This window comes from Drosophila subpulchrella, chromosome 4 (assembly GCF_014743375.2).
Source record: "Drosophila subpulchrella strain 33 F10 #4 breed RU33 chromosome 4, RU_Dsub_v1.1 Primary Assembly, whole genome shotgun sequence".
In the NCBI taxonomy this organism is placed as follows: Eukaryota; Metazoa; Arthropoda; class Insecta; order Diptera; family Drosophilidae; genus Drosophila; species Drosophila subpulchrella.
Window position 1 is genome coordinate 638,305 of NC_050608.1, and position 19,187 is coordinate 657,491.

At 37.3% G+C, this 19,187-nt stretch overlaps 1 protein-coding gene across 2 annotated transcripts; it reads left to right on the forward strand.

Moving 5' to 3' along the window:
* Window positions 1–1,431: 1,431 nt before the first annotated feature.
* LOC119548219 (GIGYF family protein CG11148) lies at window positions 1,432–18,546 on the forward strand. Of its 2 annotated transcripts, none has more exons than XM_037855475.1 (9): window positions 1,432–1,471; window positions 2,208–2,577; window positions 2,632–2,805; window positions 2,867–3,161; window positions 6,886–9,519; window positions 11,839–12,810; window positions 12,869–12,943; window positions 18,119–18,273; window positions 18,335–18,546. In XM_037855475.1, exons 2-9 carry the CDS (start codon window positions 2,242–2,244, stop codon window positions 18,449–18,451), a joined length of 4,758 nt encoding a protein of 1,585 aa, XP_037711403.1. In that variant the 5' UTR covers window positions 1,432–1,471; window positions 2,208–2,241; the 3' UTR covers window positions 18,452–18,546. The 2 variants fall into 2 exon arrangements, with proteins under 2 accessions (XP_037711403.1, XP_037711320.1); XM_037855392.1 differs by having other exon boundaries at window positions 1,433–1,471; window positions 18,326–18,546.
* The last annotated feature ends 641 nt before the right edge of the window (window positions 18,547–19,187 follow it).

Genomic DNA, 19,187 nt, shown 5'->3' on the forward strand with positions numbered 1-19,187 from the left:
AAGCGGAGATGGAGAACGCGTTGGCTTCTACAGGGTGGAAGGAAAAAGAACGCCCGTCTAGGGACAGCTGGAGGAGCCATTACCAGCCATTGCCAGAATGCTGGGCGAATTATGCAGCATCAACGGAACAACCCCGTTCCCGATCCGGCTACCACTGCCTCGTGGTCCAATAAGCCTATTCAGATTTGGAGTTCGACTGCGGATGACGCGGGTATGATGGCGAAGCATCCGTGGGACGAGAAGGAAGCATTAAGCTACTAATTTACGTAAATAAAAACATTCGTTTATCATTCCATTTATATTTTTTTGTATTTCATTGTTGCAGACTCAGCTGGTGCAGACTATTTTTTAACTGCTCCAATCGATTTGTTTTCCGTTTGTAAACAATCCCATTTGCTTGAAGGTAAGACCATGTTACATAACTTGTGGGTGAACTTTGAAAACTTCGGTTCCACTGCAAAGAAAGAGTTTTTTGGACTAGTAAAACTTTTAGCCGATCTGAGTACTAGGCTTAAAATTGTACACTTCCAGAAGTATTTATGTCCAGCTCCGTTGACATGAAAAATTTACCAATAGCCAAATCTAAAAGAAAAATAAACTAAAATGGTTTTTTGGTCAGGCAAAATAAAAATAAATTTTAATGCATTACCTTTTATTATCAAATATGTGAAGAATCTTTGGATGCTGGATTTCTCTGCAGTTACAAGCCAAGTAATGTCCACAGCTGGCTTGCCCGTAAATATCTTAAAATAATCCCTTTACGATATGCACGTAATTTCGCATCCTTTGTTGAGATTAACATTTTAATATGTTATACAATTAAACATATTTAGAAAAACAAAGCAATATTTTGTAGACATCCAAATTTGATACAAAACCGCACTGAACACAAACAAATCGCGAAACGAAATGACGCTCGGGCGAAAAATTATAGCGTTGGTCACAAGGGAGACCCGAGGACCTCGCGACCTCCTTTGATCGGGTAACCGTTGTTTTTTTGTTTTCCTTTTATCTTCATTTCAACTTCTAGAAGTCAATAGGAATACAGTTTTTTTCCAATAATCTTGTTTATTGTAAAATGTGTTATATCGTCTTTTTATCGCCCAGACACTGCTTTGCGATAACGATAACAAAAAATTCTAAAACGTTTTGTAACATCCAGAAGTGACTTCTTTGTTTCGGTGAAATGTGTTCTATCGTCTTTCTATGGCCAAAAAATTGATTTATTCGCGGTCCCGACACTTCTGGTTTTTCTAAAATGTGTTATATCGGACAAACCCGAGTTGTTTATAAAAAAAAACTGTTTCACGGGGATATGCTCTGTGGAATTAGGCTATAAAGCACATCAAAACCAGCTGCAGGAATGCCCCTAACACTAAGTAAATTAGGGAGTAGACATGTTGGAAAGTGGCCACACTGGTTTCGACTGCATATTGTATTGGTATTGGTATTTTACTATAATATCGTACGTGTAAGTAGATTTTGCGATTTGAAATAATTTTTGTAGTATTTCTTAATGTGATTGCCAAAAAATTGATTTTAAATGGTTTGACCAAAGGCGAACATAAGTATTTACTCAATACAGTTAGCTTTCGCATATTGGCTATGCATTCTTACATTTATTCACGCATCTGAACGCATATTAGAGTGCTGAGCAAAACTACATACAAATGTATGTAGTATGTAGTTAAAATATTTATTATTCTTCTGTTTGTACTGTTGAGTCTGTTGCTATCAATACTTGCTCTAGTTGAAATAACGTGATTTGAAATATGGAAGAATGAAAATAGATTAAATGTAAGATGTGGGCACTCAACAATTTTGAAAATGAGTGCATGTGTAATTACGTTTGTGTGTGATATTTCATTTCGATTTTTTAGGTTAGGTTGCTGTGTTGTCTTACTTGTTAATTCCCTTTATTTATACGTATATTCGGTAATAACTTGGCAAGTTTTCTTATCAGTAGTGAGCGCGCGTCCTTTTGATGGGAGTTATTAATTGGTCCCTTGCTCCGATTTCTCTGAGCAATGTTTCTCGTGATTTATTTGTTAGGCCTTAAGAGTAAAACTTTTTTAAACAAGAGTCGTTCAATTTTAACCCAGTTTTATCCCAATCTCCATTTAATCACAAACAAAAACGTTTTTTTTGGCGTTCTTCTAATAAATAAATTAATCAAGCAACTGAAAACATATTCTTTTTGAATTTAGCGTCAGCGTAACATAGAACAAGAGGCTACTGAAAATGACAGATTCGATGAAATTTGGTCCGGAATGGTTGCGCAATATGTCAGCCGAGCCATCGGGCTCTCCCAGTACCTACAACGTCAGTACTGGAGGCCCAAACAGCTCGATTGCAGTGCACAACCTGGGGAACAACACGACAGCCTCTGCATCGCGAAATCTATTTCCAGAATACCGGTACGGTCGCGAGGAAATGCTGTCCTTGTTCGATCGGAACTGTATGCTTCCGCAGATCCTGCCTTCGTTCAAAAAGCTTTTTGTGGAGAAGGTCCAATACCCACTTGCTTTGACACCGAGCTCCGACGAGGACAACAACCAAAATGTGCTTGGGAATAGCGTAGGTGAAATGATTTCCTTTGCCTTTCAGTATTGAAGTTTACTTTGCCAATAGTCGCGTCCTGCCTGGTTGCAGCGATCGTCCGGCGGATTTAGTACTGCCTCTCGGGGCACTGGACGTGGTGGGACAGTCGACCGGGGCCGAATACGCGGCAAATCAGTCTATCATCCTATATACCAACGACCAAGTGGTCTTTACGATGAGGGCTTGTCGGTAATATCCATCAAGGTAACTTAAAACACTTAAAGCAAGTTAGATTCGTTGCTACCTTATAGTTTTATTGTTGCAGGCTGAACGCACTTGGAGTGAACGCAACGGAACTGGCGATTCTGCAGTGACCAACATATCTAGTAGTGGCTCAGGTGCCATAGACTGGAACGGGACTCCAAGCTCAAGTCCTCGAAAAGACTTTTCCAGTCATCATCGCAACATGGAGAACTGGCGACGATCACGGAACGAAGACGGATCCGGAGACGGTCCAGTTGTCAGTGGTTCCATTAGCGGCCCTGACGTAGCTGGTTGGAGAAGCGGTGGTGGCGCAGGAAGTACTAATTCAAGTTTTGGTACCAACAGTCATCGATGGGGTCAGTTACTTCCCATTATATTTTCTTTACAATTTGACCGAGTGGCATAGCCAGGATTTGGTTGAGGTCGTTTCAAACATTTTAATACAATGTTTTGCATGGGATTTCTCCTGTTCAGGCAAATCGCTTAAACCCCTATGGCTACGCCCCGGATTTGACCAGGGTCTAATATTGACCACATCCTAAAAGGCTGGAGAGGTGCATAGGTACCCTAAGAACAGAGTTCTTCATCCGTTGCCTTTCTACAGAGGAGGTTATAGTTAATTAGTTATTTATTGCGGTGGAAACCATCAATTTATACTGCTGTCTCTTAAACGAAAGGTACTTTTGTCAATACACGACATTGTGTAAAATGACACTAATTTTCTATAAACCAGGGACCCTTTATTTAACCATTAGGTTTAATTAAAAAGTATTTAAGGTTGAAAAAGTTTTCTGACATAACATTCGATTATGGGCTGCTTTCTCGAGTCCCAGACCAAGTCGTGATAACTATCTGTCTGAAAAAGTAAACATGTAAAAGCAAATCAGGGTTCTCGACATCATTAATTTATTTTAACAAAGTGCTGTTCATCCCAGAATTGAGCTGTAATGAGGCAACACGGTTTGCTTTGATAATTGCATCAGCTGTTAAGCTTTTGTTTATTTTTGAGATTAGAAAATTTAATAATAGTGGACTTTGTGAAATTAGCTGCCATTTTATCAAGCCGAAATATAATTAGCGGGAAGTCCGTGTTGGAGTCATTTTTGACATTGACGCTGGAGAAAACCTAGTTTCCTTAGCAGGCTCGGTCCGAGAAATGTTAGCCGGCACTCGAGGAATGGGCCTTAAGTTGCGAGATCTTAGAAGTCGTTTTGCAATACCAAGTTCAAGATAAATTCGAGGGTTACATTTTATACTTTCTTGAGTAAAGTGAGCCAAACTTAAGTATTATTAATTATACAGTCCTGCGACTATTTTGACCATTCGAAACATTTAACCTGAGGACGAATCAAGTTGAACAGGAGAATTTCAGACTCAAATTTTTTTTTTTTTCTAAAGTTAAGGTTAGTGGAAATAGACCCGCGACATTCTGGGGAAAATATCCGTAAAAAATGTATGGAAATTAAATTCTGTCAGGAGTGGACATCCAAGAAAAGCTAATTCTGTCTGGCTGTTATTTTAGTATCTAGTTCAATTTTTAAACATATGTACATCGATTCCATTTTCATAAAATAGGTTAAGAGTGAACGGCAAATTCCTTTGATTGTCTCTACTTGTCACTCTTTTTTATTTATACGACCAGTCAACCATATATGGTGGGTACCATACGAGTTGATCAAGCTATGTCCGTCTGTCCGTTTCTACAAAAGCTACTCTATTAGAAACTATGTTCTTAATATTAGATAACCATTTTTTCGGAGCGTCCTCGTTTTGACATTATCTAAATCCAACGGCGGATCACCCTAGATTTGTTCGTGCCACTTTTTAAGTAGACAGGCGATTCGCCTTAAAAATTTTATTTGCGACGCGTAGTACGATGGCTCTATGTGGTGCAGAGATGGTGCTCTCGGCTGCAAACCGAGCGATTCTTATCGCGATCAAAAATTGTTCCTCAATAGAGTAAGTTGTTTTAACCTTATGTTAATATCCTTTATCAGTTTACAACCGTGGTGCCCACTAGCCTGACTTGCGAGTCTTTAAAGTTCCTTTAACGACGCTCTGATTACACCGACACTGTAAAAGCTCGTGTGGCTTCGGCATGCATACGCATACAACTAGAAGTCTTACATTTCATTGTATTTATGCGGGCTCCACTGGTTCACAATGAAGATATTTCAGTTTAAACGGAGCTGCTGTTCAGGTCGGCCTATCAAATTTACTTTGCCATTTACCAAAGAAATTCAATTTAATAGTCTAAAGCAGATAAGTCTGTTCCCAAAAAAATGCAGTGTATATATATAATGCAATAGTAGGTATAATGGAGCGTTTTCGAGCCTATAAAGTATATATATTCTTGATCAGAATCACTAGCCGAGTCGATCTAGACAATTCCGTTGGTCTATCCGTCCGTATGAACGCTGAGCTCTCGGAAACCTTAAAAGCTAAAACAAGTGGGACATGGCATGCAGATTCTTGAGCTTCTAGCAAACAAACGACCATAACGCTAACATGTCTAGCACACACATTTTAAAATTTTTTATACAAATTTAAACGAGATTTTGTTTTGATTGTCAATATACATCTACATGCCAGAAACCAAATCGGACCATACATAAAAAAGTTAAAAGCAAATAAAGTGTGCAATCTTGGGAGCAGTCGCTTTGATACTTGCATACTACTACTCTATCTCTCTCGCACGCCCCCTAGCTGAGTAACGGGTATCTGATTGTCGATGGCATCGACTATAGCGTTCTCTCTTGTTTTTTAATATATATTAATATCTATATCATATATAGACGTATTCGTACAGTTCAAAGCAAAGCTTAAGTAAGCATTTCAGCTGATTTTGCGGCATTGACACAGACCTTATTCGTATGGGCTTTTTATATTACACACCCCGCAACAGCGCCACCTAACGTCGATTTATTTATTTGCTTATAACTTTTTAACTTTAACTTTTTAATGGATGGTCAGATTTGAGGAATTTTTGACATGAAGTTATTGATAGTCCCAACAACATCGCTACATCGACTCGGCTTGTGATAAGTCGTATTTCTCTACTTTATAATTAAAACTAAAAATAAGTCTTATTTTTTAAATTTTTGTTTTAAAAATTTTAAAAAAGTCTTTTTTTTTTAACTTTTTTAAAAAAAATATTCTGTGATTTCTAATATAAATATTGAAAGTCTTATTCTCCAATTTATATTATAAAACTTGAAAATAAGTCGTATTTTGTGATTTTTATTATAAAAATTGAATGAAAATATCTTTTGATCCAATTGGTAAAGAATCTAAAAACATATATGATCTACCTATTGACTCATATATGTTTTTAGATTCTTTCATATGAAATATGACATGGAGATATTCAAGGACATTTTCAGGACTTATGATACCTTTTATATATGTGACTTCTATGTTATATTGAAAAAAAACAATCAATTAAATAGTACCAGAAAATTAGAATGATTAGAAATGCACCTTACTCTCCGTCTCTTTTTCTATGTACTTATCAACATACCGATTGGTTCAAAAGATATTTGAATTAAAATTTTATAATAAAAATTAGAGATTTTGAATATTTAAATTAAAAATCGCTGAATAAGATCTATTTTCAAAATTAAATTTTAAAAGTTGAAAAATATGACTTTTTTCCATTTTTATTATAAAATAAAAAAGTTAGATTTATTTTACTTACTAAAAAAAAGTTTATAAAGTTTTCCATTTGCCGAAAAAAATAAGTAAGTGTCTTGGGCCAAATATGGCAGTCCCTAGACCAAACGACTATGTCATACAGCAGCCATGGGAGTCGATATACAGTTTTTTAAATATACGTATGACATTAATTGCATGGCATGGATTTCGCTGCAAGGGTATATAAACTTCTACTTGGCGAAGTAGCTTCATTTTTTGCTTAAAATTGTCTATTATAATAAAGTCGAACTTTAAGAGTACACTGTTAAGTATTAACGGGTATCTGATGGTAGTGGCACTGGACTATAGCGACCCTTCTTGATAGGAATAAGTCTATTAGATAACTATATGTAGCAAAGTTTATTAATTGTACACTCTTATTTTTAGGGAGGTCTACAAGTTGGCGTGACGAAGATGTTAACGTCGACAATCCAAGTAGTTTGCAACGTTCAATTTCAACGGTTGGGACTGTAGGCCCAGATCGAGAGCGGCCTGGAACCAGTAAAGGATCCGGAATGGGAGCTGGAGAGGCAGCAAACACATCCAACCCTTCTATACGAATGTCAAGCTCAAAGAACTCACCATTGTGGACTGTCAATAATGCAGTCGGTGCTGATGGCGATGACAATCTTCCTGAATGGGCTATGGAAAATCCATCAGAATTGGGTGGTAGCTTTGATGCTAGTGGCGCCTTTCATGGTGATGCTGATCCCCAAAATAACAAAAGTTTAATGGCTAAAGGACTTAACTCTGATCAGAGTTTGTCAAAACCTGAAAGTGAACCCCTTGCTGATAAAAATAGTATAAACGATAAAACTTCTGATGACCCGTTAATGAAAAATTCCAATATAGCAGCTGCACAGGAAATTAACGAAAGCCGTCTATCTCCAATAAACTCAACAGCAACAAAAATGGATGTGATCCATGGGGATATTTCAGATCGAATCAAAGAAGTCGCCGATGAAGTGGAAAAACTTATAACAGAAGATGATAATAAATCCTTAACGAATCCAAGCCAACTTCAAAGTGATAGCGGTCAGTTTCCTGCTGCGCTGCCAAGCTTGACAGATAATGAGTTGAACATGAAACCTAATTCTGTGAATGCTGCTGCAGTGCGACAGCAAGCACCTCCCACCATGCCTATACAAATCGCAACTACTATTTCAGATGCAACTCACCCATCTCATCAGCATTCAGCCATTCCGTTTTCAAACCTTGTGGCTATGCAGCACCATACCTTGCATCATCAGCCACAATTTTCAATGATTCCCACGCCACATTTGATCAATCCAAATCTCAATGAATTATGGTTTTACCGGGATCCCCAGGCAAATGTACAGGGGCCATTCAGTGCGATGGAGATGACCGAATGGTATCGTGCTGGGTACTTTAATGAGAATTTGTTCGTGCGACGATTCTCCGATAATAGGTTTAGACCGTTGGGCGAGCTTATAAAATTTTGCCATGGGAACATGCCATTTACACACAGCCACTTACTTCCTTCGCCGATGGATTTAGAGAATCTTCCTGTTGGTCAGATACCAGCGACTCTTTCAGCGGCACTTCCAATTACGCCCCGTAAGCAATCACCAATTGCTCTCCCGCTGACTGTTGTTGAACAGCAGTTGCAACAACAAAGATGTGATCAACTTAAGGCAAATGTAACCGCAGCCGCCGAATCTCTAAGTGCAGCCATTAAAGGAAATTTGGGAGGAAATAGCATGACCACTACGTCGCAAATGCTTACAATGCGATTTCAGATGTTACAAGATCAATACTTACAGCACCAAGAATACCAAATTCTGGCAGAGCTATCCAAAAATGAATGCTTTCAACGGCTTTCGGCTGTCGAGCGAGAGGCGGTTGTTCGCCGCAAAGTTCAAGTGCTTGTTCTACCAGAGTATTTGAGCAGTTTAAACGGACTAAGCAACTCTCTTTCGGTGTTGAATCCCGCTGCCGGAAGCCAGTTATATAGTGCAGTGGCTGAACAGGCCAAGAAGGATCAGCAGCATATGTTCGGAAACAGCAACGAGCAGCAACGACCAGGGGGTAATCTACTAGATGCTAATAATTTCATACTAAATGCTCAAATTATGCATCAGCAAGCTCAGCCAGTGGTTGTTCCCTTGGCAGCCTCCGTGGACTGTGTTAGGGAAAGTGGATCTGCAGGCGACCTAAATAAACTTGAAGAGCTGCCAAGAAATGACTTGGACCTAATAAATGAATACAACTTGCGAATGCTGTTGCGTGGTCAGCCAACAGTTACCCAACAGCAACAACCATCTTTGCCAAATTCTGCTAACGAAAATCTCTCTGGCGGGGATTATATAACTGAAACACAATTGCTAGCGGGTCAAAACTTAATGATTCCAATGTGGTTACCCCCTAACAAGCAACAACAACCTGACCCACAATGGCCTGGAATGACTAACGAAAAGGCAACTCTATGGGAAGTGGGCAACCTAAATGAAGAGCCCAATGAAGAGCAACAACTTTTAATGCTCAAGACCCCGCAAAACTGCTATGCTGACACAGTACATTCTGTGCAAGCACCACCACTACCGCAAGTGCAGTCAGAAAATAATTTTAAACACAGCAGTTCAACGGAATTAGATCAGCCCCTTACAACTGACAATCTAAAGGAATCACATAATCAAAAGTTAGTTCAATCCTTTGCTTCCGATATTGAACAGTATCAAAATAAGGAGCCAAATCTACATCAGCAACAGGGAAAGCACTCTAACAAACAGGTTTTGAATGTAAAGCAGAATGTGCCACAGTCGGTTCCAATAAAGCAAATTAACGAAGACGACCGCAAGCGAGAGCAGACAGAAGAAAAGAAGCGGCAGAAGGAGGAGCGCAAGCGCCAGCAGGTCGAAGAAGAAAAACGTCGGGCTATTCTGGAATCGGAAGAAAGAGCGCGACAAATGCAAGAGGAAAAAGAAAGGCAACAGCAAATACAAGCTCAACGTCGAAAGGCATTATTAGGCAATGCTCAATCAATTCAAAGTGGCATGACAGGTAGGTTTTCATACTTAATTTTAAGTCAAATATTATTTTATTACTTTAAATATTTGATATACTAACTGTATTAGTAGAAAGAAAAGTTATTTGTTAGAAGTTATAAGTTAACCTCAAGGAAAACAATAAGATAAACTCAGAAGTTTTAAATCAGCATCAACAGCATAGTCGATCTTTCACTTCCGTCATATTCTACTCAATCTATTATCAGTTTTATTTAGGGGTATAGCTTGTGTTTTTACGAGTTTTTAAGTACAATTTGTATACCCGTTACTCGTATGTAACATGTAGAAGAAAGCGTTTTCGACCCCATAAAGTATATATATTCTTGATCAGGATCACTAGCCAAGTCGACCTAGCCATGTCCATGTCTTGTTGGAAGACCCACACGAGCGGCATTTCAACTCTGCGAATGGTAGCATAATGGTCTCCATGATATCCACGTATACGTGCTGATCCATGATGGCCTTGATCCGATGTATCGGACCTATTTCGTAATAGGAAAAGCAGGCCCATACCATCACACTATACCCTCCATGCTTTATGGTCTTTGTGGTGTACTGGGGCTTAAATGCCGCGTTCTTTGGACGTCTGACATACGATCTGGATCCTTTTCCACCAAACATAACCACCTTGCTCTCATCAGACCATTAACTATTCCTCCACTGTTCGGGTGACCAATTTGCATGATCCTTGGCAAACTTAATCCGCTTAGAAATATTTCTGGCATTTAAAAGTGGTACCTTTCTCGGGCTGCAGGCTTTTAGGTTATATTCCCTGAGATATGTACGCATAGTTTGCACCGTTGCATTTATTTTAAGCACCTTTTTAAGCTCAGTAGCAGATAGAAAAATATTTAGCTTAAAGGCACAATTATATAACATTAAAATAGAGAGTACACCTGCGTAGCAGATTTGAAAGGATCCTTCTTGCTCTGACGAATCAATCGATTGACGTGAAGGGGGGTCATAGATTGTTTTCGACCTCGTGATTCATGTTTTTCCTTATAGTTTAGAGTGTTCTTAATCATTTTTTTTGAACATCCGACCAATCGGCCAACTTCTCTGTAAGATTTTCCATCCTTTATCAACTTTTGGATGATATCACGCTTTTCCTCAGTGCAAAATTTTTTTTTCCGATTATTCCTTTGGGAGCTATAAGAAATAGTGGTCCGATCCGGCTGGTTCCGACTTATATATTACCTTCAAAAGAAAGAAGACTTTTGAGACAGTTTCAGCCCGATAGCTTTAAAACTGAGAGACTAGTATGCGGACAAACGGACGGACAGACGGACAGACGGACATGGCTAGATTGACTGGTCTAGTGATGCTGATCAAGAATATATATACTTTATGGGGTCGGAAACGTCTCCTTCACTGCTTTGCAAACTTCTGACTGAAATCTTAATACCCTGTGCAAGGGTATAAATATTGGTATGTGTGTGAAATGTTGGTCACATTTGCTTTGAAGAGTTCGCGGCTTTAATTGGTTTATTAGTTCATTTTGAGTTCATTTTAGGTCAAAAGCACTTATCATCTGCAATCAAAAAAATAAAAATTAGAAATCATTATTTTTGATTTTTATTTATTTCGCTCAGAAATAATGATTATTTTTCATTTTTATTATAAAACTACGGCGATATTTCTTATTTTGCTACATAAATTTTTTTTGCCTTTGCTCACCAAATTGTTAAAAATAAAATTCTAAAAACTTGCACAAAAAAATGTTGACTCATCGTGGGCTTGAACTCACGCCATTTAGATGATTTTGAAAGTTTAACTTAACTTAACTTAACCGCTATGCCACCGATTTTCAAGGGCAATTTTTTAGTTTAAAGGGCGATATTATATGACTTTTTGTTCTACGAAGTATATGAGTATACGAGAAAATATTAAAAGCATGTGCTCAAAAAAATTCGCATTAAGTAATAGAATACATTTTGCATTTTAGAAAAATTTACCATAATACAAATTTTCTATGGCGATTTTTCCTATAGGGCGATTTTAGGGCGATTTTTCGTAATGTTTGGCCGATTTCATTTTTAGGGCGAGCTTTCTATTATTTCGAAAAATAATTTTATGAGTGTAAAGATCTATAGGGGCTTGGAATCATGCGGTGAACATGTTAGCGTATCAAATGAAAAATACAAAGAATTCTGTGTTTAAAAGGGTAATAGAAAGCCGCTGGTATCGACAAAACCTTTTTTTAATTATTAAATTTTAAAAAATGTGTACTTTAATTTAGTTTTACATAAATACATAAACTCACATATTTAAAAAAAACATAATTTTTGTATAAAAATATATAATAAAATTCCAGCTAGTTCCGTGTCTCTTCAAAGCAATAAGAATGAGGCTGTCAAATCGGCTGAGCCGCAGTCTGCTTCTCGTCTACCTTCTACATCCGTAGCACCATGGTCTCTTCAATCACCAAACTCTAACAGTACTGCGCCTGGACTGGCAGAGATACAAAAGGCAGAACGTCGGGAGCGCCGTGCAGACCAGCAGCGACATCAGGAACTACTAGATAAGCAATTGCGTGCCAATGCTGCTGCTGCTGCTGAAGCTAACGATGCTTTGCTAAAGTGGCAGGCAGCACCAGCGGCGGCTCCCGTAATGAGCCTTGCCGAAATTCAAGCGGAGGAGGCCAAGCGGTTGGCCAATGAAATTGTGGATCAGCAGCGTCGGCGCGAACTAGAGCAACACCAACATGTCACACTACCATCAGCCGTTGTAGGGACGAGTGGAACTACCAACATCTGGGGGAGCGCTAATAAGGCATGGAGTGGTTCGTCCCTTGTTCCATCACTCCCAATGAGATCAAACACCGGAACTGGACTGTGGGACGAACCAAGTGCATCAGGTGCTAATCAAACTTTGCATGTATCTGGAACGAGCAATAGCAGTACAGTTACTGCGGCCGCAGTTTTGGTAGCTGGACTTAACTCGGCGAGTAAAACCAATCAGCAAACTCAAAATAAACCGTCGACTTCATTTGCATCGCCTCGAAATTTACGCAAGAGTCAAACATTGCCAGCCATACATAACACAGGAAAGACAACAAAAAGCACCACAGGACAACAACAAGAGAAACAAAAAATGATCCAGGTGCGTGCGGGTTCAAAAGTAGCAATTGCCTCTATAGAGGATAAAGATAAAGAGAGAAAGTCTAATGTTAAAAACCATGTGCAGCAAGGCACGGATCAGACCATTAGTAAGGTTAATGAGTACGAAAGTGAGTTCACTAACTGGTGTATGAAGAGCCTAGATAACATGTCAGCCAAAGTGGATGGTAAATATTTTTAATCTTCACCTATTTATCAACTTATTTTATTTTTTAATATTTTTAGTGCCAACGTTCGTAGCATTCTTGCAGGACTTGGAAGCCCCATATGAGGTGAAGGACTATGTGCGAATATATCTTGGTATGTAGTTTTCTGTATAAAGACTTTATCGGTAAATCGTATAAGTTTAATGTCAATTTCTTTTAGTAAAAAGGTTATTTTCTCCAATAGGGTTCTTGTCATCAAAAAAGCCTATTTTTGCACTTTTCTTTGAAATCTGGTTAGGTATATTGGACTTTACTCTTTTGTATATTATTAAGTGTTATTATAATAACATGTACCCGATTCTTTCGGGTAATATATCGGTGAACAAGCGTTTGCCAGAACGTTTAAAAATGCGTATTTTTGGAAAAAATAGTCAAGTTTCCATTTTTATTGAGTTTGGATTAAGAATAAAAAAAAACTGTCAACTTGGAAGCCCGATTAATGTACCCCTTACTGGAATGGTCAGGGGTCCCTATCCGAGTCAAACTAGCCATGTGAATCTGTCCGACCACAAACTGTCCGTATGAAGGTTGAGATCTCGGAATCTATAAGTTTGTTCAGTGCAAATGACCTCAAAAGACGCAACTTTCAAAGCCTATATCTATTAAAATATTACATTTTATACTCTTAGATATATAAATGCATACATTTTTTGAATATCATAGTATATTAAAGTTTTTTAGCCTCTTTTTTAAGTATCCGTTTGCTGAAAGACTTATGATTAGACTATATAGCATTGACTGTAAATAATGCTTATTGATCTGTTTTTAGGATCTACACACGAAGAAAAGTAAAATACCTACCACTACTATCTATTTTCATATACTATTTAAATTATTTGTATACCCTTGCAGAGGGTACTATGATTTCAGTCAGAAGTTTGCAAAGCAGTGAAGGAGACGTTTCCGACCCCATAAAGTATAGATATTCTTGATCAGCATCACTAGACGAGTCAATCCAGCCATGTCCGTCTGTCCGTCCGTTTATACGCAAACTAGTCTCTCAGTTTTATAGCTATCGGGTTGAAACTTTTCCAAAAGTCTTCTTTCTTTTGCAGGTAGTATATAAGTCGAAACCAGCGGGATCGGACAACTATATCTTATAGCTCCCATAGTGTTTTTTTTACATGTTATTTTACAATTGGGAATATTATTTTTTTATATTTTTAAGAATGTCGAATTAATTTTAATAATTATAATTGCAAGGATATACAAACTTCGGCTTGCCGAAATGAACTTTTTTCTTGTTATTTTTTTTTTGAGTAATGAATATTTTTTATATTTATAATATTCCTCAAAAATAATGATTACTTTCCTCAAAAATATAGATTATTATAGTAATAATAAAAATCATAAATTTTCCGGATTAAAAAAACTCAAAAATAACGTACCGAGTGATACACTAGTCGAAAGGTATTGCAAAAACTAAAAGGATTGCATACGAAGACTTCAAAAATTATTCTTGGCTTGGGAGAAAAAGCAGTGATAATGTAAAAGTAACAAGGGAAATGGAGATATGCAAGCAGCAAAGCGAGATTGAAATGCGCCACCTACCGGCGGTAGACAGATTTAAGCGTTATGGCCGTTAGAGTGGGCGTGGCAAATTTATTTTTTGGTCAGTCGATAGGTATTGACGAGCCCAATACATTTCAGTTGAAATTTTTTATCTAGCATGAAAATTGTGGGCGCCACAGATTTGGGCTGTTTGTGGGCGTTACACTCATAGAAATTTTACTGTAAAATCGCCCTAAAAACAAGGAAAATCGCCCTAAAACGGGGGTCAACGGCGACTGGGTAACAAAAAAAGGGCAACATTTTCTAAAAATAGGCATGTATTGGTCTTACATTTAGGGCGATTTTTCTTAGATCTAGGGTTAATTTTCTGAAGTCTAGAGCGATTTTTCTGTTTTCAAAGGTAAATACCCTTAACATATGAAAAAATATTTTAAGCATCAACGGCGGTATTTCTTGAAATTATGGTGAATCGCCCTAAAAACAAGAGCAAGTGCCCTAAATATTAAAACTAATTTTTATAAAAAATAGTGTTCGGACATGTTTGCTGGTTCTCGGCAAACATTATCAGCGGTTCTCTTTCCAGGAATTTTTTTTAGTATTATTTGACGTAGGGTCCTTTTTTAACTATAATTTGAGAGGGTGGGAAAAGGGCAAGGTTTTTTATTATTTGGCCGCTCCACGCATGTTGGTAAACTGCTAATTAGAGTCATATGAACTTAAAAGTAGTCATTAAACAGAATCAGGGAAATAACATTAATATAAAACAACTTACTTCTTGAGAAAAATCTTCGTGGTCGCAGCGAGAATCGAACTCACGACCGCTGGGTTCGCAGTCGACAGCACTAGCGCTGCACCAAAGACGCATCGCGCTAGGCGACGCGCAAAAAGGATTCATATCTAAATTTGTTCTTGGAATCAATTCTCAATTTAATTCTAAGAAATATTCACACTAACGACAACAAACTTTGTTTTATTTTACCCAATTAGACTAAATACATTAAAAAATTATTATTTTAATGTAATATACATTTTTTTATTTGTTATTTTGACGTGTTCTAAAATTTTTTTGCCTCTGCACGCAAAATTGTTTAAGAATTCAATTCTTAAAACTTGCACAAAAAATAAAAATAAATGTTGACTCTTTGTGGGCTCGAACTCACGCCATTTAGATGAGTATGAAAGTTCAGCGCATTAGACCGCTAGGCTACCGAATTTCAAATTTCAAGGGCGATTTTCTAGTTTTAAGGGCGATTTTGGATGATTTTTTGTTCTACGAAATAAGGCGATTTGCCCTAAATATGAGAAAATTTTAAAAGCATATGCTCGGAAAAATTCACCTTAAATAATAGAAATTTTAAAAAAACTAACCCTAAAACATATTTTCTATGGCGATTTGTCCTATACTTAGGGCGATTTTTCTTAATGTTAGGGCGATTTCAGGTTTAGGGCGATTTTTCTAGTATTTAGAAAAATAATTTTATGAGTGTAGAGTGGGCGTGGCATATTCGCGTAACAAACTTGCGCTGCGTACAAGGATACGGAATCTAAATCTGAGATCCCAATTCTCTATCTTTGATAGATATCCGCGTTCATATTTATGATTTTAAAGATTGTGGGCGGTTTGTGGGCCTTAAAGTGGGCGTGGCAAACTTTTTTTTGGGTCAATCGATAGGTGTTGATGAGAACAATACATTTCAGTTAAAATGTTTATTCTAGTATCGAAACTGTAGGAGCCACAGTTTTGGGCGGTTTGTGGGCGCGGCACTCTGCTGAAACAAACTTGCGATGAGTAAGAAGCTCAGGAATCTGCATGCCAAATCTCAATGGCCGTTGGGAATAAGTGGCCAGTTTATAAGCCAAGCCTAGTTGTAATCGTACTGAAAATACGCGTCCTCTGCATATTCCAATTTCAAAAACTTTAGAAAAAACAAAATCCTTAATACCTGAAGGGTGTTTTTGTTTCTTCTTCGTTTTCTAAAATACCTACATAGTAGAAATACAGATCTAAACATGTTTTAAAATTCGTAAAAAATTGTCAAGTAAACGCGCAATAATATATAAATGCAGTTCGAGCCTGTCTTGTAAATTGAGAGGAAATTTCAATTATGTTGCTTACGAGCATCATATTTTTGTTATACCCGTTACTCGTACAGTAAAAGGGTAGTTGTGGAGAAGAAAGCTTTTTCGAACATATGATGTATAGTGTATTCATGTCCGCATGAACGCTGAGATCTTGGAAACTAAAAACTAGAGAGTTGGGTTCTGCTTCAGTGTAACTTAAAATTGATTATGACCAATCATAATATTGTTTTAAAAGTTATGGTTAAGTTAAGTTATAAATGGGCATATCCGCCAAATGATAAACCGGGACCGAAAAAAAAATCTTCATAATCATCGTATTTTTTTGTGTATTTTCATAAATAAATGTCTATATTTTCATAACACAGTGGAACCATAGCATATTTCATTTATTTTTCACTTTTAGTTACTTTGAAAGCCATTTTTATGTTTAATTATTTCGAAAGGAAAACATATGATTTTTTTTGCACTTTGTCTACCAAATCTCTTTATTTCAATCTAATAAGATAAAAATCCAAAGAGAGCGAAAATATTTTCAATTAATTGTTAATAAAACAACATGGAAAAATCGTACGTTCGCGACCGGTTCTTAATTCTATAAAAACAAAACAAATCGAAATATTTCCTTGAAAACAGACTCGATAGAAAACTACATGAATCCCTTTTAAAAGTAAAGTTATTGCTTTTGAATATTGCGCCCCAATTCGCAGATTTTGCATTTTACTAGATTAAGCCCAAGTCGACTACCATTTTGCGTACGTCCGCGTCCGCATGTTTTTGCCAATATTATGCAAATTATAGCTCAATAAACCCCATAATTTACACTAAGCAAATGCTAGCAAAATGCAATTGAAAAGCAAATAAAAGTTCAGAAAACGTTTTTGTACGAACTTACGTTCGCGACCCGTGGAAATGCCCATATGCCGCTCCAATAGGAATTCCCTGGGATTTTATTTTAAAAGTGCTCAACCTTACTAAGCGACTTTTCATGTTATTGTTATTTTAATACCTATCTGCGTTTCATCTAAAGCCCACAAATCAGACTATTTTGTGAAAAGTTTGCCATGACGTCAATGCCAGTCAATAACGTACATATGTATGTGTAGTTGCAGTTTAAATTAGGAACTGAAAATAGCGTTCTCTATTGTTTCACTTAATATCCTTCGCCAGAAGTTTGATTAATTTTTTGTTCAAGGTTCCAAGTTTCACCTCGAAGTTCATAGATTAATGTTTAAAACCGACTAAGAGGAACGTATACCTGTCTTCTAAGTACCGTCTGGCGACCATATTTTGGAAGCTAGGGAGTTCAATTTTGAAGTCAACTTTGTACTAGGTTCCATGAAGCCCGTGTTTGCTTTAGACGATTAGCTCTACATTTTTGAAGATTTTTTATAGTTTAAAATTATATTTTGTTATTTTGTCTCGGTGGGCTAGGATTGGTTGGGACCGTTAGTTTTAAGCTAAATGATTGTTGAGGAATTCGACTATAGCGTTCTATTTTGTTTTGTATACCATTTTTCGGTTCGTAGGCTTTTCCATTAAAATATTAGCATTAAAATAAAGCAACGATATTTTTAAAGTTTGCAAAATATTCAAGTTTAACATCTAAGAAAGTACACAATTTAAGGAAATAACATAACAAATAGTTAAATTGGGCTAACCAAGGTTAATCTTTCAGGTGAAGGAAAAGAGTCACTGGATTTCGCAAGGCAATTTTTGGAACGGCGCAGCAAGTACAAGAGCTTGCAACGTGCCCAAAATGCACACAACGATGATATGTGCAAACCGGCTCCAGCCATAACACCCTCGGCAAATGACTATACTGACAGCAAGGTGAGTCAAGTAAATGCAATTCAAATATTTTATTAATTGTCCCTTATTTAAGAACAAGCAGAAAAAGGTTAAGAAGAATAAGATGACTAAAATGGACGCCCGCATTCTGGGGTTTTCGGTCACAGCCGCTGAGGGTCGCATAAATGTTGGCGTTCGTGACTATGTCGAAGGACCATAACCACTCTGGAAAGGCCAACGACAACCTCAAATTTTATATAAAATTACAAATCTTATAAACTACGAAATTAAATTAAATGTTAGGTCACAAGTGGATATGCGCTAAACCCTGATATACCTTAAAAAATATATATAAATATATATATACACAAAGAAAATTGTTGTTACTCAATTATTGTTACCAAATAAATGTTCGTTAGTCGATTCCTTCTCGTATGCTTTGTCGGTCAGACCAGTCAGGGTTGTACTGCCCAGCCCCCGGCCATAAAGCACAGGAGAAGGGTGAGTTTCGAAGAATGTACATTAGTTGCGGCTCTGTCGCTCTCAGCTGGTATTGTTTCCGCCTGCCGCTGGCTTTGTCGTTGCCGTTATTATTTGGTCGTTGTTGTATAAAATTTGTGCACTCAAAAATGTATACATTGCGCAATCAAACAAATTAACGACTTTTGTCTTTTTCCACTTGAACGCAAAATAATACAAAACAGAGTTAACGCTTCTAAGTTTTGTATTAAAGCTGAATGCATCTGAAATATTTTGATTCAAAACACTGCTATTACAGACACGGGTTTCGCAAGTTTTAAACTTTAATCCGGTTGAAGTGAGTGATGTCACTGTGGAAGGTTGTACACGTAATTACGAATCGCTCTGGAAGACTACTAAACGAGCGATCTAATAAAAACTCGGTAAAATGGTAACTTATCAGTCAAAAGTACTAATATTTTATTGTCCGAAGAGAC